The sequence below is a fragment of the Ursus arctos genome, unplaced genomic scaffold (genome assembly GCF_023065955.2).
Source record: "Ursus arctos isolate Adak ecotype North America unplaced genomic scaffold, UrsArc2.0 scaffold_2, whole genome shotgun sequence".
Classification (NCBI taxonomy): Eukaryota; Metazoa; Chordata; class Mammalia; order Carnivora; family Ursidae; genus Ursus; species Ursus arctos.
In genome coordinates this window covers 4402953-4429910 of record NW_026622874.1, presented here as the reverse complement: position 1 = coordinate 4429910, position 26958 = coordinate 4402953, and the positions used below count along the sequence as shown (strand labels likewise).

General features: G+C 50.5%; 1 protein-coding gene across 1 annotated transcript in view; it reads right to left on the bottom strand.

Annotated features, from left to right (window-relative positions):
• The window catches only part of KIF26B (kinesin family member 26B), a 415887-nt gene that overhangs the window by 192041 nt on the left and 196888 nt on the right, over positions 1–26958 (bottom strand). The window contains 2 exon segments of the mRNA XM_026509553.4: positions 22586–22722; positions 22724–22753. Coding sequence (XP_026365338.4) covers positions 22586–22722; positions 22724–22753 — 167 coding nt within the window.

Sequence of the window (26958 nt, the reverse complement as noted above, 5' to 3'; positions counted from 1 at the left end):
GTCATGAATTGTTTTTGTATAAAATCGGAGGGGCTGGGGTTCCCCTTTGATGCTTTGTGAATGGGGAGACAGCAGGATGTACAGTTCTATCAGATACCTTCTGATAAACTTCTTTGTTTTTTTTAAAGATTTTTATTTATTTATTTATTTATTTATTTATTTGAGAGAGAGAGAGATCACAAGCAGGGGGGAGGGGCAGAGGGAGAAGCAGACGCCCCGCTGGGCAGGGAGCCTGACGCAGGATTCGATCCCAGGACCCCGAGATCATGACCTGAGCCCAAGAAAGACGCCCAACCAACTGAGCTACCCAGGCTCCCTAAAATTCTTTGTTTTTTAAGAATAAATTTCTTTATAATACCTTTTATGATTACTTTTTAGATTACCCTTAAGCCCAAAGGTTACTCTTTAAATTCCTTTTAATTAAGCTCTAGAACCTCCGGATTTACCAAAAAGGAGGTGTCCCTGGGAGGGGGGGTAAAAACCCAGTTGGGAGTCTGTAGGCTAGGATCCCGGACCTGGTGCTTTTCTGAGCCGGCCTGAGGCCTCGTCGTGCATGGCGGCTCTGTTTCTGAGGCAGATGAAATGTGAGGGACCCTCCAGGACCAGCAGCACTGGGCCATCAGACAGGCTTCTGAAGGGATCTTTAAGTACACACTTATTGCACAAACTTTTCTTCATGGAAAATTTCAAACATAGATGAAAATGGACAGAAGCGTCTATGTACTTACTCGCCAGCTTCAACACAGATCAGTTCGCAGCCCACCTGTACCACATGCCCCCCACTCCTCTCTTCTTCTACCTTATTGTGAAGAAAATACCATAATCGTAACATTTCATCTGTAAATACCCCAGGAGATATCTCTGAGGGATAACTACCCCCTCAAAGCACACGATAATTCCATGATCGTCATCAAAAACATCCTAATTCGTTGCCTTTTTGAATTGTGACGCGCGCCCCTTTGGTGACGTTCCATGGGCCGGGTTCGCCTGGAAGACCAGGGCTTCGGAAGGCGAGCACGGTTTCCCCGCCATTCCTGATGACCACACCTTGGATTTCACTCTCTCTGCCCTCCAACAGCCCCAGGAGGAGCGATATTCATTCCTGTCTCTCCTCGGTCACAATAAAGCCATTATGTACTCGGGCGTCCAGAGTCCTCGGTGTTGATGGCTGTGACCCGTAGGAAGTGAGCGGAGGACGGAACCAGATTCGGCTGTAAATTACATAGGCATTTGGTCTTCGTGTTCAGTTGGGACGTGTGGGAGGAACACCCCGCCCATCAAAAGGAAGAGTTGACATTTCCTTATAATGGAAGAAATCTGTTTTCACTTAAAATATGATTGCTATGGGTTCGCATGCTATAAAATTATTTTTGACACAAAGCTATTGGTTTTGAAGAGAGACACACACAGAATTTGGAAGCTGATTCCGATGGGGAGGCTCCCCGTCTTGGGCAACCCTCCTTCTCAGTCTCCCTTCCTGTTTTCCCACCTTGTAAGAGAACATGGACGTTCACTTGGAATCACTTCCCTTCCCTCCCAAGGGACATTCGTTGGCCTGGTCCTGTCATGTCATCCAACGTGAAATGACCCGACATTCTGTTCCCGCCAATTCGGGTTGAAAGACGTCCGAACTGAGTGATGAGAAACAGCACCCCAGGATCAGGAAAACCGACGCCCTTTCTTGTGGCTACACAGCCACTGGTGTCGCCTGGTTACTCTCGCTGCTTTCCCGTCCCACCAGCCGCCTCGTCTGCCGGCGCCGTGTGACCAAGGGCAGGTTCGGGTGTTAATGCTGGAGCTGAGCCCGGGTCCCTCAACCTTCTTTCTGCATTTCGCGCGCTTCCTTTCAGCTTGCGTTTGCTTCCAACGCCTGCACCTGCTGCTCTTTCCAGAGCCTTCCCCCTGGGCTGCTATAGCCTGCTCCGCCCGCCTGTGCAGGGGGCTGACTGGAAGGGTCTGGGATTCACTGCTTTCTGCAATCTTGATGGCCAGTCAGGGAGTACGACAGCCCCAGCGACACTGCCCAGCTCAGGACCGCTCTGGGACGGAACTCACACCCCGGAGCTCCGTGGCAGGTGGATGCTGCCAAAGGACGGATAGAGACACAGCGCTTTCTCTGGCTTCCCCCGCCTCCCCTGTTCCCTCACCAGGTCCCCGGGGACCTGCACAGGGGAGCCTCACTTCCGGATTGGCTTCTGGGGAGCCCAACCCAAAACGGCAGGTCCCCGAGTACTCCCATGGTTTATTCTGGGGTGCTCTGGGAACTGTCATCCCTCCTGGACACACATGGTAGGAAGGACAGTCACATGCAGAAAGGTGTCACACACACCCAGAGCACAGACAGGAAGCCACGTTCACTTCTCCTATGTGTGTGGCGTGGAGGCACAGAACAAAGGCCACCAGGCAGGGTGACCTTGGCCTGCCCCCCGCAGAGGAGTGACCTGGGCCTGGGCTCTGGTTTTTTTTTTATGGTCTTCTTTTTAAAAAGGTGATACCTACCTCACAGATGTGAGGATTAAATGAGATCTCCTAACCCAGTTGCCTGGCACACAGCGGGTGCTCAGGAACCGCCTGCCGTATCCGACTCTGCACTTTGATGATGCCCTTCGGGTCAGAAGTGACCCCCCAACCCATTAAAGGAGCCAGATGCCTCCGGAGCCCAGCTCTTCCCGGCAGCCATCTGCCTGTGCCCGTGGATTCTTCGCACTTCCAGGGACAGGAAGCAGATGCTATCATAACTGCACGAAAAAAATGGTCCCTCACCAAGAAAAAAGGCCCTTGACGGACGTTAGGGAGGCTTTATGAGCCATCAAGTGCAACAGCTGGATAGTTCCAGGGAACGTTTCCACCCAACGACTGTTAAGCAGCAGGCGATATTTTATTATCTTTTCCCCTCTGCTTAATGCGCTGTTCACCTTCTGCTGGGATTGTTAGCCTTGATTATCTATCTCCCCATAAAAATATGGGAACGTCCTATTCCCGTTCCCCTCCTGGGGTCTCCCCTGGTTGCTCGTTACTGTTGGAATCCCACACTCGTTAGCGGAGCGGACAGGAACCTCCACGCCGGGGGCCAACAGATGAAGTGGGAGGGGTGGGGGGGCGGTCAGGGCGAGGGAGCAGGAGGAAGCGCAGACCATCCCCGGACCATCCCCGGAGCTTCGGAACGTGATAGAATTATAGCAAACAAGGCCAGCAGCAAAGAAAGACTCCTATTCCATCGTGGCTCAAGTACAGACGTTTTTGGGAAAGAGTCAATATTTTTTTCTAAACTGTAGCCTGCCATGCCTTTGACAAAGGAAGCCGGGCAGCTGTGTCCTTGGGGAGCCATCGGGCTTCCCTGTGTCCCCAAACCCCAGCATTTCCCACACATGGCTCCGTCCCGGTGATGAACGCCGGGCGGCAATGCCTCCGTGTCCTGCAACCCCTTTAATTAAGGTGGTAGATATGCCGGCGGGACTGCTCTCCGGGTTCCAAGCAAGCAGATGGCTGGAGTTCACGGTTCCTAAGCGGCACTTTACAATGTCACACAAAGCCAAGGAGAGAGGACCGGGCCATCGCTGCCCTCTTTCTGACAGACAGCGTGCTGATCTGGATTTGTACCCCTTCCTGTCCTGCCTCTTTTTAGACATGGAACAATCCAGGTGCCAGGAGGGCGTGCCCAGCATCTGCTAAGGACACGCATATCGGACACCAGAGGTCACTCGACCCCGGCCTGACTGCAAGCCTGCCTCCCAAAGGAGGGGGCCCGTGATGTGTGTCCAACTTGGAATCTGCTAAGGGGCTTCTCAATCCTGGCCTGTTTTCGGCGCACTTCAAGCGTGTATATCAGCTGATTTGCGGCTTGATAAAAATGCTCAGGATAACGTAACCACTCTTTAAAATGCTGTACAAGAGACCGTTTCAGAAACAGACGGGAATAGCCATGCTATTAGATAGGAAGCCTAAAGCACCGAGCTGAGAATTCCATCTCTCCCTGGGCAAGAAAGGCAGGTGCTCAGCCTCTGTGGCGGAGAAGCTGGGGAGGTGCTCCCCTGCCCAGTTCGAGTAGCTTCCAATCAGCCCACCTGCTGCGCATGAACCTGAACTCCAAGGCTGGACACACGCTCGGTCTTAGCGCACGGAGGACAGCCTGCTTTGTTTTTCCCTAATGCGGCCTCTTCCCAGTCTTAAGAGATGACTCCAAGATTTAATGAGTCCTCTGGCCACACATCAAGTAAGCAACTCAGTTTCCCTCCTAGATCCTGTCCCCTGGATGGAAGAGCTCTTTCAACAGCCTACACTTGAAGGGAGGTTCCTCTAACCCCTCAGTAATGTTTTGCTTCTCTTTCATATTTTAAGGTGTATTTATTAAAACTACATAAGAAGGGGCACCTGGGTGGCTCAGTCGGTTAAGATCTGCCTTCAGCTCAGGTCATGAGCTCAGAGTCCTGGGCTCGAGGCCGGAGTCCGGCTCCCTGCTGGGCAGGGAGTCTGCTTCTCCCTCTGCCACTCCCCCCCTGCTCATGCTCTCTCTCTTTCTCTCTCTCTAATAAATAAAATCTTAAAAAACAAAACAAAACCTTCATAAGAACTTCCAGGTTCTAACAAAATTGTATTTGGTCCGAGGACATGATGATTCCTTTCCCTGTGCCACCAACATCCTTTCCGATAATGTCCAACAGACTGTTGTTTTCTCTGGTCGTGATCTTAGACTGAATCTTCTGGCGACTAAGTCCTTCGGTTCTTGTCCTCGATTACAACCAGTTTCTTGGAGCCTTCTATCCCATAAGGACAGTGTGAACTGCTTTTCCAGAAACGTTTTCCCTTGCTCTCATGAAAATTTCTCTGCTTACTTCTTTGCCTGTTTATTCTGCCTTGACGATATTTTATTACCTGAAGGAACTTAGTTTTGTGCACAAATCTGGTGATTTCCCGTGGTACTTTCTTATCTCGATCCTTCGCAAAAATGTTAAATAAGGCCAGTTCAATATGTTTTCCTAGGGGCTCCTATTATTAACACTTCTCCCTCCAGAGAAAAACGATCCTTTAGCCAAGCTCCTTATTTACTTTCTAAGACAATTCCCTCTGTAGCTCAAAACATTTTCTCTCATCCCCACAAAACCTATCGATTCAGCTTTAGTGAGGTATAACTGATAAAGAATAAACCATGCATATTCACAGTACACAATTTGGTGAGCTCTGTCATAGGAATGCACCTGTGAAACCATCACAGGATAACAGAGGTATCCATTATCCCCAAAAAGCCCTTTTGTTGTCTGTCCCTCCCTCCCTCCCCACTCACAGCCAACCACGGGTATGTTTTCTGTCATTAGAGATTAGTTTGTATTGTCTATAATCTTAGATAAATGAAATCATACCATATGTATCTTCTGGTTTTGGTGGGGGAGTCTGGCATCTTTCACTCACTCTAATTATTTTAAGATTCATCAATGTTGTTCCATAAAGCAATAGTTTGTATATTCTGAGCGGTACTCCATGGGATGGCTAGACCACATTTTGTTCCTCCATTTATCAGTTGGTGGACCCATGTGTTGTTACCAGTTTGGGGCGATCATGAATAATATTGCTCTGAAAACTCCCACACAAGGGTTTGCACGAACTTATGGCTCAGCTGCTCTTCGGTAAATATTTAAGAGCAGAAGGGCTGGGTGGTATCATTTCTACAACTTCTGGTATGACATTATTTTTAAAGATTTATTTATTTATATGACACAGAGAGAGAGAGAGCACACAAGCAGGGGAAACAGCAGAGGGAGAGAAACAGGCTCCCCACTGAGCAGGGAGCCCGACCTGGGGCTCGATCCCAGGATCCCGAGATCACGACCCGAGCCAAAGGTAGATGCCTAACAACCTGAGCCTCCCAGGCGCCCCGGTATGACATATTTTTAAAAGCTTTCGAAAATCAAAATAAAGTAAATCCTTTCTCCTTTATTTATGCATTTTCTCAAAAAAAAAGAAAAAGTAAACATAGTTCTCAAAGAACAAAACAAAGAAGTGAAGACCATGGGGCCTTGGGTGGTGGTGGCCATACTTCTCTGTCCACCAAGGCTCAGTCTTAACCTCTGTAAAGTGTCACAAAGCAGCTGCATGGCCCAGGTGATACTCAGTCCCTTAGGGATGGGAGGAAAAGTTACTTCTCCCTCCTGGAAGCTCTGTGGTGAGGAGGTGCTAAAATATTTATCAAACAGATTCAGCCCCCCAGCTCCCCCGTGTGTATTATTTGAGTACACGGAGTGATTTACGGCTCAGAACACAATGGAAAATCAAGAAGACTTTCCTGAGTTTTGTTTCCAATGCTGTTAGGCTTGTTTTGAAATTTATGTAAAATAAAACACAGACAAAGACAGAAAGGGAGAGAAAGAAGCCAGAGAACAGAGTAAGTAGTAAAAGAGGAAAGGTTACAGGAAACAGATAATGGGACCAATTTCTGAGAGTCTGTGCTCAAGTTAGTAAATAACTCCCCTTATCCTGACATGTTTTACACACGGTCAAAGACACAGGGCGAGTCACCGCTTGGGTTTCAAAGCTCTGACGTGAGACCTGATCTGAGCCACCAGCCTCGTGTCTCCTCAGCGAAGGAGGCCATCCCAGCTTAACGGACTGTGAGTTTGAAGTTCCAGGTGCATAGGAAATAGACTTGTTATTTTTAATTTACGAGCTCCTATAGCAATAGATGTAAATTAGGATTTCTCTTCCTGGACGTGTAAGGAAATACTAGTGATGCTGAAATTTACTGCAGCTTGAACAACACTTGGCTTCCCTCCCCCACTATGAAGCAGGACCCAGGCTCCATAAATCAATTTTCCTCACATGCCCAGCTGTATAAAGAAATAAAGAACAGGCAGTGTGGTGAGTCCACCACCAGCCCGTGGGGCTGTGGTTGGCAATCGAGACCACGGGAGAGGCTTCAAGGTGAATGATATCTGTCTTTATTTTCTCTCCCTTTAACTTGAAAGCAAAAACAAAACACACAGAATCTTAAGTCATAAATGATAGGGGGTTCTCCAACTTATGCAAAAGATGTGAGGATTACGTTGAACACGTCACCAGGCAGGGATGCTGCAGAAAAGCATGAAGACTGGGGGCCAGCAGGTACACACCCCACACACACCGAGGCCCAGCAGGTGCGCCCCCGCAGGAGCCTGGACGCGAAGACATGGTGCCAGGAGCAGCCTCGGCGAGTCTCCACACGTTTGATGAACGGCATGGAACGAAAAGTACCTTCCAGTTAAACTCAGTGCTAATTCTAGGCTTGATGGCCAATTTGCTAGGTTACAGTGCCCACTTGTTTGGCCACAGCAGTCTAGATGTTCCCCGGAAGGTGTCTTTTAGATGTGATTGACATTGAAATCAATAGATTCTGAATAAAGCATATTACCCTCCATCGTGTTAAAGGAAAGCACTCTCCTCAGGTACACAGTTGGGCAAAGCACTTAGTTCCCCAGGAGGGGTGATTGGAAAGAAGGCCCAGCCCTCGGGGCATGGTGTCCAGGGGCAGGCAGGGAGCCACGCTCTTTCCCCCTGCTCTGAGCAGAGGCTTTCCACGTGTTGGAGACACTACGTCCACAGTGGAGCTTACACTGCAGCACAGATGAACTACCCCAGGAGGGAGAGGAGGAGGCTGACAGGCTCCCAGGCAGACTCCTAACACTTCTAAGATGCGCTCACCAAATATTTACCGAGCACCAGCCCCATTCTAACAGGTGAGGATGTGACTAAGAAACAGACAAGTATCTCTTTCTATTGATCTTACGTTCTAGAAGGGGAGACAGGCAATAAACCAGTAAGCAAATGAATGGATAAGATAATTTCTGATAATAAGAGGTGTTATGAAGTCACCTTTAATATCTAAATGACTGGAAGACTTGGGGAGAGTGATACTGGGAGTTCTGGTGTTCTTCTCTGTCCTGAACTTCCATGTTATTTATAAGTGCCCAGCAATGGGACTGGAGACCCTTCTGGACTGGGAGCTCCCTGATGGCAGTGGCTGCCTGTTTGCCATCTTCAGTGTCCCATATAATGCATGGTATATGGCATGGGCTTAAAAAATGCTGGATGGATGGATGGATGGATGGATGGATGGATGGATGGATGGATGGAGAAATGGATGGATGAGTGGATGGATGGATATGTGGATGGGTGGATGAGTGGATGGAGGGATGAGTGGATTCATGGATGAGTGGACAGATGGATAGATGCATGCATGCATGAGTGGATGGATGGATGGATGGATGGATGGATGGATGGATGGATGGAGAAATGGATGGATGAGTGGATGGATGGATGAGTGGCTGGATGAGTGGATGTGTGGATGGATGGATGGATGGATGGATGGATGGATGGATGGATGGATGGAGAAATGGATGGATGAGTGGCTGGATGAGTGGATGTGCGGATGGATGGATGCATGAGTGGATGGATGGATGGATGGATGGATGGATGGATGGATGGATGGATGGATGGAGAAATGGATGGATGAATGAATGGATGGATACGTGTATGGGTGTATGAGTGGATGTATGGATGGATGGATACATGAGTTAATGTGTGGATGCGTGGATGGATGGATGAGTGAATGAAGATATACTGCCAATTTCTTATGCTGGATCTTCTTAGAAGCATCCCTGGATGAGGATGAAAGCGCTAGGAGGTTTAATTGGCAGGAGATTCCAGGAAGCAGCAGTGGGGGAGTGGGAGTGAGACAGGGAGGGAAGGAAGCCACCAGAGGATGCATTATCAAGCAGGCCGCTGATGTAGGCAGCTGGGGTTCAGTCCTACTAGGAAATCTGGACCAAGGACCAGGGTCAGTGTGGACCATGCTTCAGCGATGTCCCAAACAAGGGGCAAGGGAGCTGAGGCATTTACCCCCAGCTCCAGTCAGTCTTGTTTGGGAGCTGTTCACAAGAGGATTGCCTCCCTGGCACTCTGGCCAGCCCCACGCTCGAACACAGTGGGCTCCAGCGGAGAAAACCCTTGGGCAGAATCACAAGGGCTGGACCTTGGGAGCTACTAGGTTTTGTTCAGAGAATGATGTGTGGGAGGCACAGGGGGTAGAGGCCAACAGCACCGGCAGTTGTCCATTATATTCATCTCATGAATTCCCGGGGTGGGGGGGGTCTGGAGACAGTGGCGTGTGAGGGGCTGCAGGCCCAGGAGAGCAGTCAGACCCCAGCCAGGGTCCAACTTTGTGACACACTGGTTGGTAATCCTTGGCCTTCTTCCACTAGCTCTCTCAATTTCTTTAAAAAGATTTATTTACTTATTTTAGAGAGAGAACACTAGCAGGAGGGGCAGAGGCAAAAGGAGAGAGAATCGCAAGCAAACTCCGCACTGAGCGCAGACCCTGATGTGGGGCTGGATCCTACAACCCTGAGATCATGACCTGAGCTGAAACCAAGAGTCAGACGCTTAATCGACTGTGCCACCCAGGCACCCCTATCTCTCTCGATTTTATCCTGACCCCTGGAGCTCTTCAAGGGTGGGAACAAGGCCGTATTTTGATTTTTAAATACTTGTAGGTGATGGGAGCATGTATAGAGACTTCAGACTAGTATTATTTTCATCCCTAGAAATAGTGTCACTAAAATTCCGCAGGGCCAGGTTCAGAAATATTCCACTTTCTCCACAAAGGCCACCTTGACACTTTAAACTGAGCGCCAAGGAGACAGATAGGATAACAAATGAAAATTTATTTGAGAAAAATGAACCACATTTATTTTCTGAAGCACCTACAGGACTAGAAATAAATTTTGAGTGACGGTCTATATTTGTTCTTTTTTTTTATTCAAAGTGGGCTGCCTGGTGCTGATTACGGCCTTTTCATGATAGGCCCCAGGATAATTTCTCTTTCTTTGTCACGGCCAAGGCCCTCTTCCCCGTTTGCTAGAGTTTAAAAGGACGAACTATGGACTCTTAAGGCTTTGGTTTTGGAGGGCGCCAAAAAAATGACACAGGCCATTATTTCTAGACTCAAGAAATTAGATTTCCCGGATTTCAGTGTACTTCGTGAACACACACGCCAGGTGCCAGGAAAAGCATCTAATGAGAGTGTGACGTCGAATTCACGTTTGCAGGAGTGAAATGAAAAGGTGCTGGTCGAAATCATGTGTGCAGACTCTGTGTTGAAATCAACACTGGAAGACAGTCCGTTCTATTATGTAGCCCTCACGACGCTTCCTACCACTAACGCCAGTACTTGGAACAATGAGAAATCCGAGACAACGCAGTAAGTTTGGCTAGCTTCAAGTACCGTCCCATAGTTTGTTTTAAGTTTCAGTTTCTTTAAGCATTTTTACTCTTTCGAGAAAAAGGTCAGGTCCGAGTTCTCAAGCACAGCTGTCTCCGTGCTTCAGCATTCACTTACTGAGCTCCTACTGTGTACAAGGCACCGTGCCAAGTGCAGGGGGAGATTCGACACCTTTACTGGTCTCCTGAGGTCTACACCTTGGTAATCAGATAGGAGAAAAGGGAAAATTCATTATTTCCACTTTAGAGGCAAGAAAAGAAGAAGCCCACCTTCAGGGATATCCTTGGTGTAAAAAGCAGAGACTTCCACTGGTCTCTTTATGCTTCAGTTCGACCTGTTTCTCAGCAAATTATTAGAACAGTATCCCTCAAAGTCCTGCTCCCCATCCCCTCGACGAGGAGCCCATTTCTTATTTAGCGGATGGACGATGCCATGGACAGATTTGTGTTTTCATCAACAACGTGATTCATCAGCAGCCCGCCAAACCTCTACCTGATACCACATAATATAATACATCTTTAGTTTCTATAATGTCTTCCACATGATTTTATCCCAAAATGCTTTACATACTTCACTAGGACAGCTATAGAATTAAAATAATAAATCAAAGCAGGGGACAGAAAGCAAAGGGGTTTATTCAAGGGAGGAAAAGACAGGTTTGCAACGAGACAGGAAGAAAGATGGAGAGACCCTACTGCGTTGTGCCAGTCCTGACTCTTTTCTCTGTTTTAACTCTTTGCTTGTTTCACCCAGGCTGTGCCACATGTCCCCTCTCTTGCAAATCTTCCACTTGAAAAGACTACTAGGTACTCGCGGCTTTCATCAGAATCTCAATTTCCCAGAGATGCCTTCTTCATGCCTTGTTACAATGCTATGGCCTCAGAACGTCCTAAAGCTAAAGCAGTAATTTAATTCCTGAGTGTGTGGTTTAAACTGAATGGGAAAAGATGTGAAATTCTCAACTTGAGTGGAGGAAAATCTGGAGACTTCACCACCTCTCTCGCTTTTAGTCTGAGATTCATTCCTTCTTTCCTTCATTCAACTGATACTGAAGATGGTAGGTGTTGTATGGGAGGAGGGATGCAAAGACAGGACGATTGTACTTTTAAATAGGGAGGTTAGGGGGCCGCCTGGGTGGCTCAGTCGCTTAGGCGTCCAACTCTTGGTTCTGCTCAGATCATGATCTCAGGGTCGTGAGATGGAACTCCGTGTTGGGCTCCATGCTCAGCATGGAGACCACATGAAATTCTCTCTCCCTCTCCCTCTGCCCCTCCCCCCACTCATGCATGTGCATGCTCTCTCTCTCTAAAATAAATAAATCTTAAAAAAAATAAAAATAAATCAATGGGGAGTTAGGGAAGGCATTTGCACAAAGATCTGAAAAAAAGGGAGAGCCAAGCCAAGCAGAAATCTGGGGAAAGGGCAGAGGGAACGGAAAATCAAACATTCTCAGGAGGGAATGGTCTCGTACTTTTTGAGAAAGTGCAAGGAGGTCGGTGTGCCCAGGGCACGGTAAGCAAGAGGGCGATGGCGGACGATGGGGGAAGAGCAGATGGCAAGTCAACTGGAAATCCTTCCGCCATGACTCTAGAGCGAGACAGAGGCAGTATTTTGGAAACAAACAAAATTAGAAAAGTAGAAAGCAGTGGGTCAAAATGTTTTTCTCTGTAGCTTCTGTGCTGTGCTTTGCTTCCATTCTCTTCTTTGGTGTCACTTTCCATGCTCGTGCAGAAGTTTCACAACTGCTCGCCCACCACAACCCATCTTGAGTTTGGAGACAGGAGAGCATAGTGGCTAAGAGTGTTTGTTGATTCATTCAACAAACATCTCTGGAGTGCTTTTTGAGGCACTACGGCCTCTGTCAAGAACAAAGACACGAACACCCCTACCCTTACAGAGCTTCCGTTCTGGTTCACAGGCTGAGATCAGACAGCTGGTCTGAGGACCTACTCATCAGCCAGCTGCATAACGTCCGTCAAGCCACTTCACCGATCCATGCTTTAGTTTCCATACCTAAGCCATGGCCAAAAAGAGGGCCAACTCAGGGGGGCTTCTGAAGTTTAAATTTGTGTCAAGAACTCAGAATCGCATGTGGCGTATAGAAAACCCTCCACAAATGTTGGCTATCATTATCCTCAAATGAGTAAGTACTGAGGACTCCGGTCTAGTGACCACCGAGGACCTCTGCAGCAATTGTGAAGACCGGTGTCACACCTCAGAGAAAACACTGCCCACACGGGGCTGAAGAGCACAGCTCCCCTCTGAGGAACCAGGCGCCATTGGTGGTTGGAAACACCAGTGAGCCCCACAGAGAGGCTGTCCCTGGGGAGCTGCATCCAAGGGAGGGCCAATTAGTTGACTACACGCTTCTAACTCTCTTGACGGGGTTTCATCTTTTAGTTTTATAGCCCCAGAAAAACCCCAATGGTACAAAAAAGAAAACAGTAGGAAGAGAGGCGGTAAGGAAGGGGTGATGAAGAATTCTAGGATCCCGGGGCTCAGGGAGGACTCAGGGGCAGGCAGCTGGGATTCGGCAGCAAAGCTGATGGTGAAAATGAATAAAAACATCAAGTGGAATGGAAGCAAAAGGGGAAACAGTCTATTTCTTTGTTGACACCCCTGCAGTCTGACGGGGAAGGATGAGATCACACGGAGTCAGTTCCGAAAGAGCGGAGGACGGATGGATGGAGAGAGGACACGATCTCATTCGTGTCTATTTTGAAATCCATTTTCTGGTCACTAGCCCTGATGAAAAAGTGCCGCATGAGCGCGAGGGTGGGCAGGACCAGAGTCATCCACTCCGGCGGGAACACTGAGAACGCACCGGGCTTCCCAGAAGCAGTGACGTCTACCCCTTTCCTAGCACATGCCGTCTTAACATCTTCTGCAGGATTTCGATGGCGTGTGCGAAGTGCTATCACGTTTCCACAACCCTGTGAAATCGATGGGATGACTGCCCGCCATGGAACGGAAGGAACATCCTTCCAGAGGCTAAGTTACTTGCCTGAGGTGCAGATTCAGTCGGGGCCAGAGAGTCCAAGGCAGGCTGTGGCTCCCACCCCAGGGTACTTCCTCTTTCTCTTTTTCCAATACCCTACTTCCCTCCTCCCCATGCTGGTCAAAAAAAAGATATTCAAAATGTGCAGGAAGAACCAGAATGTCTAACCCTGCGAACGTTTGACAGGAATCCCCGGGATCCCTCAGGCTTGCGGCATTTACTTTGCCTTCAACCAGCCCCACCGAGACATGAATTGGGTTTTCAGCAGAGGCAAAGCTCTGCAAATGATTCCCAGATGTGGTGAGCTGATTGCCAACACCCCAACGGGCCATCAGTCAGACAAAGGACTCGTTTAATCAGAAACTGCCCGATTTTACACATCCCCTGCGGCGGGAGATGGGAAGGGGCTGCAAACACTGGCCATTTTCTTCAGCGCAGAGCACCAGCTCCGAATGGTGTGGGCCAGGCCATGAATGCCATTTCTGTTACGGTCTGCACACCCGACACAGAATAGTTCTGGAGGTTGCTGGGGTTGGTACCGGACGTTCGGGTTATCTATCTCAAGCGTCCGAAGCTCTTCTTCTTTGAACACAAAGGATAATAGTGTAGACATTGAATTTTCCCTCAGTGCGTTCACTGTCTCTCATAAGCAATCAAGGATTTACGTCTTCATGCAGCAAACACCTAGAGCGCTTTCTCTGGGCCCCTGAAATCTGGTGGTGAAATCGGTATACATTTGGCTCCTTCTTAATGTTTGCCTTTCGTGCTGCAACTGATGCGTGTTCAAGAAAAACCCTATTCACGCAGGTATGATTCCTACAAATTCGCTTCATCCATATACATGAGCCAGCGTCCCCTCTTTTCCGAGAAGTCCATGGAGTCTTTTCTAAGAAAAGGGAGGTTGACCTGCCAGGAATAAATAAACAAGCTACCCAGAGGATGGGGATTTGGCTTCCAATTCGGGTCTTCCAAACTGCTGCCTCGACCCTGGGGAGCCACCAAAGGAGGAAGGGGGCAGGAGAAGCTGGTGCAGACAAGCCCACACTGTGGGCAGCTAATTCACAGAGGCCCTCCTGGACAGCGGGAGCCCAGAGGCAGGCACCCCAGCTCCCCCAGTGGAGCGCTGGCTACACTTGCCCCCCTAAATGTTGCTCTTGTCCTGTGAGCAAATGGCACAGTCTGGCACGCTGAACCTAAACACAAACGTCCCAAAGGAAGTCAGTGCGAGCCCCGCTTCCCTGGGGCCACGGACTAAGTCAGCAGAGAGCTGGAGTGGGCCACAGAGGAGTTTCGGGGCGTGGCGGGAAGGAAGGGGAAAGGAACAGACACGGGGTCAGAATGAGATCCCAGCAGAGAGGTTAAGCTCAGGTACAATAGGCTTCACTGAAAGCAAGAAATGGGAAAAGCATAATAATGCAGACAAGTTCCGCACAAGGGGCTCTCAGGAGCTCTTACTCTTCTGTCGGTGTCGTTCTATTATAATAGACACTAACATGGAAATTTACTTCAGTCTGTGAAACTGGAGGCGGAAGCTCCGCAGTAAATTATCAAGAAGGAGTCAGATGCTGTGCCCCAGCTCTCTCTTCCACCTCCCGCATCACCCGGGACCAACCGGGCCATGTTTGCAATTGTTCTTCCCTGGTGCTAATTGCTTGATGCGCTGATCACGGGAAGATGTGCGCGTCCCTCAGGGGAACCGTATCCGATGGAAGAACAAGAGGACCTGAGCAGTTCCATGGCGCCTTCTCATCCTTCTTTGGCTTCATAAACTCCTGGCCTGAAACCAAGGACTACTGTTCTGTGTTCGCACGCCTAGGCTTCTCCATACAAGATTATACGGTAAGCGCGTGCTCTAGCCAGAGCCACAAGGCACTATTTGAATCGGCTGTCAGCAAGAACATGCAGGGGGCTTTTAGCACGGCCGTCCCTGTAAGAGTAATAGCTGTGCACACACAGCACGCGCGTGTGCCCGGCACGGAGAGGAGGGGCCCCAAGGGGAATGATGGACGGAGCCACCTGGTCCCAAAGCAGGACCTCAGAGCCAGGACACAGGTGGCGACGCTCGGCTTAGCCCCCACCCCCAGGACCCGACTGGTCTTGGTTTGGATGCCTCAAGGGGGAAACAGGGCCAATCGGTCATGAACAGTCAGTGACGTGCTCTAGGGTTGGAGAAAGCAGTTGGGTAAAGATGAGGGGTCTAAACTCGTGGAGGGAAGAAACCGCACGACAGGTCAGGATATACAGAAGTATAACAATATCCCTCAGGAAAGAAGACGATGGGGCCAAAGGCAAGGGGTTGGGGGAGCTGGCAGAAGGAAATGAGGAACAAAGCAAGTGAGAAAGAGAAAGCAGAGCAAATGGACCCCACAAATGTATCCGAGGGCACCCCGATGTTGAGAACGCCAAAATTTACCCAGAACATTGCCAAACCCAGAACAGGTGTATTTTTAATCAACAGCAACACTTTGTGTAAAGGTCAGCATCTTCGAGAAGAGGATCAGTAAGTACAAAATAACCCTGTTACTGGAAAATCAGAGGGAGGGAGAACCGCTAACGCACGGGGTGGACCCGACGGGGAGCTAACGGACACACACCAAAGGGTCCGAAAACACGGAGTAATCTGAGGGAATCAAACCTGTGCAAACAGATTCTTAGAGGCATTTGTATTTCTAGTCATCACATGCAACACCGCCACTTACCGTAGGAACCGTGCAGGAGAGCCCTCGTGGGTGAAGCCCAAAGCCCACAGCACGGGGCAGCTGACCGGCCTGATGAGTCGGTGTGCCAGCCTCGTTACTATTACTACTTTAGTATTGTGTTACTATCTTTCCCCAAAAAAGTGCTTTTCCAGAACCAGGATGTTAAGAGCAAAGGCAGTCTACCACGATGCTGCTATTTAAAGAAATAGATTCTGACGAGGCAGGCATCAAAGGTCGAGTGCCTGGGGCTTCGCCATGTTCTAGAGCAAACTTCTCAGACTGTGCTGAAGAATCACTTTTTCTTTAATGTCTAATCACATTCAAAACACAAGCTCCACTTTTGTACTCCTAGATCCAACAGTCATAAAATTACTGTCCACTGGCTTCCAGAAGTTTCTAAGAGCTTGCTCTCTACCTCCACACTTGTCACAGACCAGGAACGGTGTGTGGTCCACGGCCCCACAGACCACACTCGGAGTAATTCCGGCCACGAAGGTACCACGGCTTACTCAGAACTGGAATTCTTATTTTACAGACGTTGTATCTGAAATGCGGTCAAGTCCATCCCCATAGAAAGCACACCTTTACAAAGAAAGGCTGATGTTGCCAAGAAAAGAGGACGTCCACAACCCTCGACAAACTGGGGTTCTGCTGTTGTACTCGTCTCCTCAAACAAATGGCAGCACCCACTTTTTCCAAATGTTTCATAAGCAATGACCCTCAGTTCAGGATTGTGGTGAAGAAAACACTCAGGAGTCTTAGCGCGCCCGTTTCGCACTGAGGGCAACAAGGGCTCACACCCGCGGGGCAGGCAGTGAGGACGGGCTCCCCACACTGCCACTTCCTGGCTGCGCAGCCTCGGGTCAGTGCCTCAACCTCAGGACGCTTCCTTCTTTATCCACCCAACAGTGAAATGAGAGGATCCACCCCCCAGGGCCTGTCTGAGGACTAAGGGAGATTTTGCCCATGAGGAGCTCAGTACAGTGAGTGATACGTACTGACTGTCCAGAAAACGTCAGCCATGCCGGCCACAGAGGTGACAAATGGCACCCTCCCACACAAAATGATGGAATGATGTCCAGCACCGCCTCCTGAGAGCAGGCCACCCTGGTCACCTAAAGCTGCAAGGAGAGTTCCAGAACCTTGCAGACTCAGCTCTGTCACACGGTCTCGCAGAAGGAGTTGCAAAGTGATGAGCACGGGTTTGAGGCATAGGAGCGACTCTGCCCCCAAATCCCCACGTGGAAAGACATTCCGGTGCTTGGACAGGAAACCATAACCCCTCGAGCGTTTCCAATCCGGGCACCAGACAGAGCCAGATTTCACCCCTACCAAAGGCCACCTGTACCATCATCGCCTTCCACCACTTTCCTTGATCCCAAGCAGAAAACCCCCCACCGTGAACTCCATCGACTGCCTGACAACGCAAGCTGGGCTGGCTTTGACCTAGTGCGCGGACTTTTGGGGATCCACAGAGGGGAGCCCCATCCCTGGTTCCGACTCTTCACATTCTGGACCCTGAGCGAGTTACTCGATCTTCTGCTCTAGGTTCCCATCAGTGACAGGGAGCCTGTTGATATTAGCCACCGCCCTCTGTGGGAGGCGTGAAAGCCCAGCTGTTGCTGGAGAGGGCGGCAGGGCAAAGGGTGTGAAGGGGGACGTGCATGTGTGTGTGCAGTGTGTCCGTGTGTCCGTGTGTGTGTGTGTGTGCGGTGTGTCCATGTGTCCGTGCATGTGTGTGTGCGGTGTGTCCGTGTGTCCGTGCATGTGTGTGTGCGGTGTGTCCGTGTGTCCGTGCATGTGTGCGTGCGGTGTGTCCGTGTGTGTGTGTGTGCGGTGTGTCCGTGTGTGTGTGTGTGTGTGTGTGTGCGGTGTGTCCGTGTGTCCGTGCATGTGTGTGTGCGGTGTGTCCGTGTGTGTGTGTGTGCGGTGTGTCCGTGTGTGTGTGTGTGTGCGGTGTGTCCGTGTGTCCGTGCATGTGTGTGTGCGGTGTGTCCGTGTGTCCGTGCATGTGTGTGTGCGGTGTGTCCGTGTGTCCGTGCGTGTGTGTGTGCGGCGTGTCCGTGTGTCCGTGTGTGTGTGTGTGTGCGGTGTGTCCGTGTGTCCGTGCGTGTGTGTGTGCGGTGTGTCCGTGTGTCCGTGCATGTGTGTGTGCGGTGTGTCCGTGTGTCCGTGCGTGTGTGTGTGCGGCGTGTCCGTGTGTCCGTGTGTGTGTGTGTGTGCGGTGTGTCCGTGTGTCCGTGTGTGTGTGTGTGCGGTGTGTCCGTGTGTCCGTGCATGTGTGTGTGCGGTGTGTCCGTGTGTGTGTGTGGTGTGTCCGTGTGTGTGTGTGTGTGCGGTGTGTCCGTGTGTCCGTGCATGTGTGTGTGCAGTGTGTCCGTGTGTGTGTGTGTGCGGTGTGTCCGTGTGTGTGTGTGTGTGCGGTGTGTCCGTGTGTCCGTGCATGTGTGTGTGCGGTGTGTCCGTGTGTCCGTGCGTGTGTGTGTGCGGCGTGTCCGTGTGTCCGTGTGTGTGTGTGTGTGCGGTGTGTCCGTGTGTCCGTGTGTGTGTGTGTGCGGCGTGTCCGTGTGTCCGTGCATGTGTGTGTGCGGCGTGTCCGTGTGTCCGTGCATGTGTGTGTGCGGTGTGTCCGTGTGTCCGTGCGTGTGTGTGTGCGGCGTGTCCGTGTGTGTGTGTGTGCGGTGTGTCCGTGTGTCCGTGCATGTGTGTGTGCGGTGTGTCCGTGTGTGTGTGTGTGCGGTGTGTCCGTGTGTCCGTGCATGTGTGTGTGCGGTGTGTCCGTGTGTCCGTGCATGTGTGTGTGCGGTGTGTCCGTGTGTCCGTGTGTGTGTGTGTGCGGTGTGTCCGTGTGTCCGTGCATGTGTGTGTGCGGTGTGTCCGTGTGTGTGTGTGGTGTGTCCGTGTGTGTGTGTGTGTGTGTGTGTGTGCGGTGTGTCCGTGTGTCCGTGCATGTGTGTGTGCGGTGTGTCCGTGTGTGTGTGTGTGCGGTGTGTCCGTGTGTGTGTGTGTGTGCGGTGTGTCCGTGTGTCCGTGCATGTGTGTGTGCGGTGTGTCCGTGTGTCCGTGCGTGTGTGTGTGCGGCGTGTCCGTGTGTCCGTGTGTGTGTGTGTGTGCGGTGTGTCCGTGTGTCCGTGCGTGTGTGTGTGCGGCGTGTCCGTGTGTCCGTGCATGTGTGTGTGCGGTGTGTCCGTGTGTGTGTGTGTGCGGTGTGTCCGTGTGTGTGTGTGTGTGCGGTGTGTCCGTGTGTCCGTGCATGTGTGTGTGCGGTGTGTCCGTGTGTCCGTGCGTGTGTGTGTGCGGCGTGTCCGTGTGTCCGTGTGTGTGTGTGTGTGCGGTGTGTCCGTGTGTCCGTGCATGTGTGTGTGCGGCGTGTCCGTGTGTCCGTGTGTGTGTGTGTGTGCGGCGTGTCCGTGTGTCCGTGCATGTGTGTGTGCGGTGTGTCCGTGTGTGTGTGCGGCGTGTCCGTGTGTCCGTGTGTGTGTGTGTGTGCGGTGTGTCCGTGCATGTGTGTGTGCGGCGTGTCCGTGTGTCCGTGCATGTGTGTGTGCGGCGTGTCCGTGTGTCCGTGTATGTGTGTGTGTGCGGTGTGTCCGTGCATGTGTGTGTGCGGCGTGTCCGTGTGTCCGTGCATGTGTGTGTGCGGCGTGTCCGTGTGTCCGTGTGTGTGTGTGTGCGGTGTGTCCGTGTGTGTGTGTGTGTGTGTCCGTGTGTCCGTGTGTGTGTGCATAAAACATATTCTTTTTCTCATGGTCCTTTCTCCCCCCGCTGTACATGGTAAACCCTTTATACACAAACCACGTACCTTGAATGTCTTAAACCATTAAGCTCCAAGTGCTATCAGCATTCACCACAAAGAAAGTAATAGTAAGGATTTACGCAGCCCTACGGATCCTTTCCAGCCCTTTGAAAGCTCATAGCACAAGCCCCTACCATCTGAACTCCATCCAGTTTTGGCTTGTCACTAACATCACGTGCAGCCCCTCCTTGGCAACCGATATCAACGGCCCGTCCCCTCTGGGCTCACCCCACAGTCTCTATTCTGACCTTGGCTGTGCAAGCAAGTCGCAGGGCAGGCCACCTCTGCCCATCATTTGCCATTCCTTTCCCTGGTGTGTGCTGGCCTGTTTGGAAATGCTGCTCTGATTAACTGAAAGCCGGCCTCAAGCTCACCCAATGTCCGGCATGCAGGCCTTCCCAGCTAATCTCTGATCTCCTCCTGCTTCCAATCCTGCTTCTGGGGTTTTCTGTGGGTAGTTGATCTGGAAAAGTCTCTAGATGGAGTATGAGCTGAGACTTCTCACATTCGAAGTATTTCGGGCCAGGAATGGCACTGGAGGTCAACCCTCATCTGGGCAGAGAACATTCACTGCAGCCAGTCACCCGATAAAAGCTTGATCTCCCTTAGTGACGGGGACCTCACTCTCTCCCAGGGCAGTTTGAGCTGTGTGCAAATTCTCCTTCATTCTGAGTGGGAACAGCTGAGCTGGATGGAGTCTGAGCTGAGCTCCACCATCAGGTTTTATTCAGCCTTTGCCCACATACTTGGGTGTTTTATAGAACCAACCAAATTCCTCGTTTACACAGTGGCCCAAGAGACAGCTGAGGGCCATCTTCTCTGGACTAACCCCACCATGATGTGGTTTCCTACTTCCTCAGCAATTTGTCACCCTCCTCCAGACGTGCTCTCGCAACCCACCCAAGTCCTGGGATCTTCTGTGCTTGTGGCATTTCCCCATATTCAGTCCCATCTCTTTATTCCCTCCCTGCAGGGCATGGACATGGCCTCGCAGTTGGTTTGCTCAGTGGTCCCAGACAACACAGAAATTCTCGTGCGGACAGAACTAACACAACAGCGTCCGTGGTCACGCGGCCAGCACATACATACGGTAGACCCCCTCATCCGCGGTTTCGGTTACCCGCGGTCCAGCGCCCGCGGGAAGCAGATGATCCTCCTTCCGACACAGCGTCAGGGCTGACTCGTAACCTAACGCCAAGCCACAACTCTGGGGTCATTCACTTCACGTCATCTTGCCGCGCAGGTGTTTTACCGTCTCGTTTTACCTTCTTTAACAAGAAGGGTGAGGACAGGACGATAAGATAGTTTGAGGGAAAGAGAGCACGTCCGCCTAACTTTTATACAGCGTCTTGTGAGAACTGTCGTATTTTATTACTAGTCACTGTAGCTCAGCTCTTACTGGGCCTCACTGTTACTTGAACTTCACCACGGGCACGTCTGCGCAGGGGAAACACAGCACCTACAGGGTTCAGTTCTAGCCACGGTTTCAGGCATCCCCCAGGGGCCTTGGGGTGTATATCCCGTGGACACGCGGAGACGACCGTGTTGCCTGTTACTTCCCATACACCCAAGTCGGCCCGGCTCTTCACGGGACAATAAACATGGCACGAGGCACAATGAGAACCCGAGAGCCAGTCTTCCGACAAGCCCCGTGCCGTCTTCACTGTGGGTGTTATGAATCCAGGACACCGGCCTTCTGTTTCCCCTCTGACCTGATCCCTCCCTAGCCAGAGCCCCGGCCTCACATCTGTGCTTTGGATGCTACCGCTCTTGAGGATAACAAGAAAACCAGCAAGATTCCTTCTTCCTGACGTACCGAGTCCGCATCGCATTGCCCTTTGCACAGAACTTTATCATGTACAATTATCGGTCTTAATCTTCGGAGAAACCTAGAGGGGGAGGCGTTGTCCTCATTTTACAGACGAGGAACCTCGGGGCTCCTCCGATCTCAGATCTGGCGTTATTCAGTCTACCTCCTGCTCACCCAGGAACATGCCCCTCTTAGGGAGGACAAGTTTTCTAAACTGAAGTTCCCAGGACCCAATAAAGAATGAGTCACAGAGGGGGAACAAAAGAAAAAAGCAGAGGAATCTGGTTTCTATTTCTGGCTTTGCTGTAAATGAACTCACAGTTTAACTTTCTTGGTCGTCAGTCCGCTCGTTCATAAAATAAGGAGACCGAATCAGACGCTCCCTAACGTGCCTTCTGCTCAGCTGTCCTTTGTCTCCTGCCCTGTCTCGGCCGCACTGCTAAAATTAGGCAGAAAACATTGTTGAAATATCTTTCGTTTTGGCTTCTCGTGTTTTTAAACGACTTAAGATTGGCTGGAGAGTGTATGGTAATTATCCAGCTCGTCTGTCCAGATCAGGAAAAAACAAAAACCAACCTGCCATCTCTTTCCTAGTTCATTTCTAAGCAGTTCATTTTCTGTGATGAGAAGGTCAACCTGGAAACACCAGCCGCGGGGCCAGGCCCATCAAAGCCCTCATCCCAAGAGGACATCGTGAGAGCCACATATTCTTAGAGCATGGTACTCAACCTGGGGCACATGTGGCGACGTCTGGGGACCTTTCCGGTTGTCGCAAGTGGGGCCGATGCAACGGGAGCCCAGCGGGGAGAGGCCAAGGACACTGGCGAGCATCCTATAAGGCACGGAACCCCACAGCAGCGTCGTCTGGACCAAGCTGCCAGCAGTCTGAGGTTGAGGGACCCCGTCCTAAAGACTGAAGTCCAAGCGTGGCCCCAAACTCTTGCTCGTGTTTTAGCTAACCCGGCCCCCCCCCCCCACGAGAGGCTCAGCAGGTGAACCCATCTGAAAGAAGTGAGGCTCTGGACGCTTCTCTTACCTGGCGAAGAAGGAAGCAGCCACCGAGGTGCCCGTGGAAGTCTCACTGGCCACGCAGGAGCCCTGGGAGGCCGGGACGCCGCAGGCCGAAGGCTTGTCCGCGTTGTAGCGATTCAGCGCCGCCTCGGTCAGCCCCTCCCCGGCCCGGCTCTGTCATCAGCTGGGAGATCTGACGAGGAAAAGGGACACTGAGCTCGTCACCTGTGGCTCACTGCCCTCCCCGCGTGCATCACTGATGGCACCCCCTCTGTCGGGGGGCAGGGGGCCCCAGTGCAGGGGGGAGGGGGCATCTGGGAGGACCAGGGACACGCTGCATGCACGCTGGGGGCACTCTGGGTTTCTCAGAGGCGATTTTCCAGCATTTTAGCCTGGACACCTCCTCATTTTCATTAAAAATAATGGAATAAAATTACCCCCTGACACTGTGAGTTTCAGTTACGCCTGTGTCTCCTGTCCATTTGGAGAGGAAAGCATGAGCCATTATCCACAGTTTGCGGCCCAAGACCCGAGCAGAAGCATCGACCAGGGCTGCTTTCTTACCAGGCCTGGCCCCAAACGCTGACAGATGAGAGGGGCCAGGGTGTCGTTTAGTAAAGGAGAAGCGAACCAGGTAACGCAGAACGTCAGGAATTAAGGGAAACACTCTGTTGTTGTTGTTTGCTGTAAGCAGCCGGCAAACACGACTAAGAGAAGCGCATGGAAACAAATACAGCCACCGTGCATGACCAAGGGGCCTTTCTGGGGAAGATTTAGATCAGTTCAACAGACTTGATTTTCCTACTCATTCGTTAAGATACGTGGCTTCTGTTTTGTTTGCGATGATTGCCTTTGTACAGAGGTCACAGTGCACGGGGCTGGGTCCGCTTTACCGGAATCCACATGATGTGCTAGAAAGAAGCACACTTCTGGGCAAAATGAGAAGCTCATCTAGAAATACGCTTTGGAAAAGCGCCGATTCCATGACAAATACAATAATTATGCAGGCAGAGTCTAAGTGTGCTATTTGGAAAGCCTGTTGCTTTAAAACTTTAGTCCACTTACAAAAGGGGAAAAATGTTAGTTTAACAAAAAGAAGATCGGAAGAAGAAGGAGGAGGAAGAAAGAGAGACAGAAAGAGAGAGGAAGTAAGGAAGAAGGAACAAAGGAAGGGAGGAAAGGGAAAGGAAGGGGGAAGGGAAGGGGAAGGGAGGGAGGAGGGAAGGGAGGAAGGAGGGAGGAAGGGAGGGAGGGAGGGAGGGAGGAAGGGAGGGAGGGAGGGAGGGGAGGGAGGGAGGGAGGGAGGGAGGAAGGAAGGAAGGAAGGAAGGAAGGGAGGGAGGGAGGGGAGAGCAGGAGAGAGAGAGGGGGAGAGAAAGAAAAGAAAAGAAAAGAGAAAAGAAAAAGGAAGAGAGAAAGAAAGAAACTTTAGTTTAAAAAAGAGTCTGCAGCCAGCTCAAACCTCTTAAATGCTGAATGGAAAATGTTTCTAATTGCCTACAAAATACAAATGCAACAAAGCAAAGATCAGGAACAGTTTCTGCTTTGTAACTGAGCAGGCCAGCAGGCCAGTGAAAGTCCCATTTGTTAACCTTTGAACATAAAAACATTTGTACTTTTCATTATTAGCAGCATAGCCATTACTTTGAGCCCCATTGACTTGAAACTTCGCTTAAATTCATGCCCTTACTTGGAAAGCTTTGGCATTTTCAGCTGAAATTTTGCCAACACATACTTTCTTACTCTCATTCATTCAACGGGTTGTAAGGAAACCTGACCCACGTAGGAGAGCCCAGGGAGGAGGAGGCAGCGAAAGCAGCTCATAGCCTGGAGAACATTCCATGCCCTCAGCAAGAGCTGCTGCCCAGGCGGGGGCCTGCGTCACCTCTCCTCCGGCTTCCTCTGCTGTCTGTGGGGTGAGGGCTCCCCTCGACCAGCTGCCACTCTCCCGGAGGAACGGGGAGGAGGAGGAGGTCGTGTAAACTGATGTCACCGCTAAGAAGCACTTAGGAAGCCTCTGTGTTCCAGGACGCCAGCCCCCACAATGTCCACAAATCACCCACTATCACAGCACCATCGTTTTTTCATCAAGTAGCTACAATCTACCATACATAAACTGGTTTTAGTTATTTATTTTTAAAGATTTTATTTATTATTTATTTGAGAGAGAGAGCAAGGGGAGGGGCAGAGGTAGAAGCAGACTCCCTGCTGAGCAGGGAGCCCGATGCGGGAATCGATCCCAGGACCCTAGGATCATGACCTGAGCTGAAGGCAGATGCTTAACCGACAAAGCCACCCAGGCACCCCCATAAACTGGTTTCAGCACACAGGGGCGCCTGGGTGGCTCAGTCATTAAGCATTTGCCTCTGGCTCAGGGCGTGATCCCTGCTATGGGATCGAGCCCCACATCAGGCTCCTCCGCTGGGAGCCTGCTTCTTCCTCTCCCACTCCCCCTGCTTGTGTTCCCTCTCTCGCTGGCTGTCTCTCTCTCTGTCAAATAAATAAATAAAATCTTAAAAAAAAAAAACTGGTTTCAGCACAGAGACATCTGAAGAAAGTCAGTACGGCAATGGATGAATGCATTGCTCTATTTGTCACCACACATGTCCACAGGCTCACGAAACTGCTGTCATCTCATCTCTCTGTGGCATTTCCTGCTCATTTCTGTATTTATCATCTGAAGTCTGGAAGAACAGGAATGTGACTCTGTCTATGTATGCACAGCCCTTACAGGTGCCCTGGAAACCCTCAGAGAAACCACTAGGATGTGGGTGGTGAATGGTGAAAGGCACAGGTTTCTAGATGATTCCAGATTCCCAAGTCTGGCCCGGGAAGAACGCAAGCATCCCATGGGCTCATGGCTTTTGGAAATGAACTTCAATGAACAGCAAATGAACTTCAATGCACTGGCCTCCTTCAAGAGAGCGAGTGGCTGTCTTTGCCAAGCAAGATTGGATCTCTTAATTTTAAAAGAAGTGGGGATTTGTGGACATGGAACCCTCAATTCCCAAACCTGTAAGTAGAATGATTCAATAATCGATTGTTCTTAGAAATCAGAAGCACAGAATGTCTTAGAGCTAGAAGGGACTGCCGAGATCAGCCTCTTCAAAACTCCTTTTCTTAAAGAAGGACCCAGGAGCACAGAAGAGATTCACCCAAGCTAATGTGAAACTGAGGACAGGCCCCTGACTCTCAGGCCAGTGCTAGCCCCTCCGTCGCTCTTACACCCCTTCTTCCCCCCTCCCTCCCTGCCAATTAAAAAGAAATTTTAAACAGATAAAAAAAATCAACTAATAATAAATACATAGGGGTAAATCCACCATAATCAACAAATATTAATATTTCACTTATCTTAGAAAATTTATTTATTTATTTATTTATTTATTTATTTATTGAGAACACATGCGCAAGTTCGGGGAGGGGCAGAGGGAGAGAGAATCTCAAGCAGGTTCCACGTTCAGTGCGGAACCTGACGTGGGGCTCAATCCTAGGACCCTCAGATCACAACCTGAGCTGAATCAAGAGCTGGATGCTTAACTGGCTGAGCCACCCCAGGTACCCCAGAAAACATTTTTTAAAAGAAATCAAGCACTTTATAAAATTGAAATTGCCCAAGTCGCTGGTCACATGGTCTTTCCACCCAGCCGCCCCTTTTAAGACATAGTACAATAATCTGAGTGGGACCCAGACCGTGCCTTCCATCACACCCAGTCTTAAGAGCCCTGCTGAGCTCACCTTGTGGTTTCTTTTGAGCATTCTCTTGTTTTGTTCTACTTGTCACAATGGGAGAAGGCATCCCCCCAGATGCCTGCTCCTATAGGCTCTTTCCACTAGTAAACTCATGTTTTCATCTGTATTTACACCCAGTATCCTCTCCAGGAATTACAAACTTTCAGAAATAATATACAAATCATTACAGTAATTGCCAATTTATCTCCCCCTCCCTCCCTGCACTCCAGGGTTCTGGACTTCCTTAAGTTCCTCAAACATACCTACTTTCCTCCTGTCACAGGGCCTTTGCATGTGCCTTCACTATGTGGAATGTTTCTACCTTTCGTCAGATCCAAGCTCAAGCATTACTTCCTTGGAGGAGCCTCCTTCCAGACCCCTTCCAGCCTCATGTAGATGCTGTCACAGGAGTGCCATCTTTTCTTTCACTGTCTTTACCTTGGTTCCGATTATGCATTTAAGAATATGTCATTGTTGGGGCACCTGGGTGGCTCAGTCGTTAAGCATCTGCCTTCGGCTCAGGGCGTGATCCTGGAGTCCCGGGATCGAGCCCCACATCCGACTCCTCCACTGGGAGCCTGCTTCTTCCTCTCCCACTCCCCCTGCTTGTGTTCCCTCTCTCGTTGGCTGTCTCTCTCTGTCAAATAAATAAAATCTTTAAAAAAAAAAA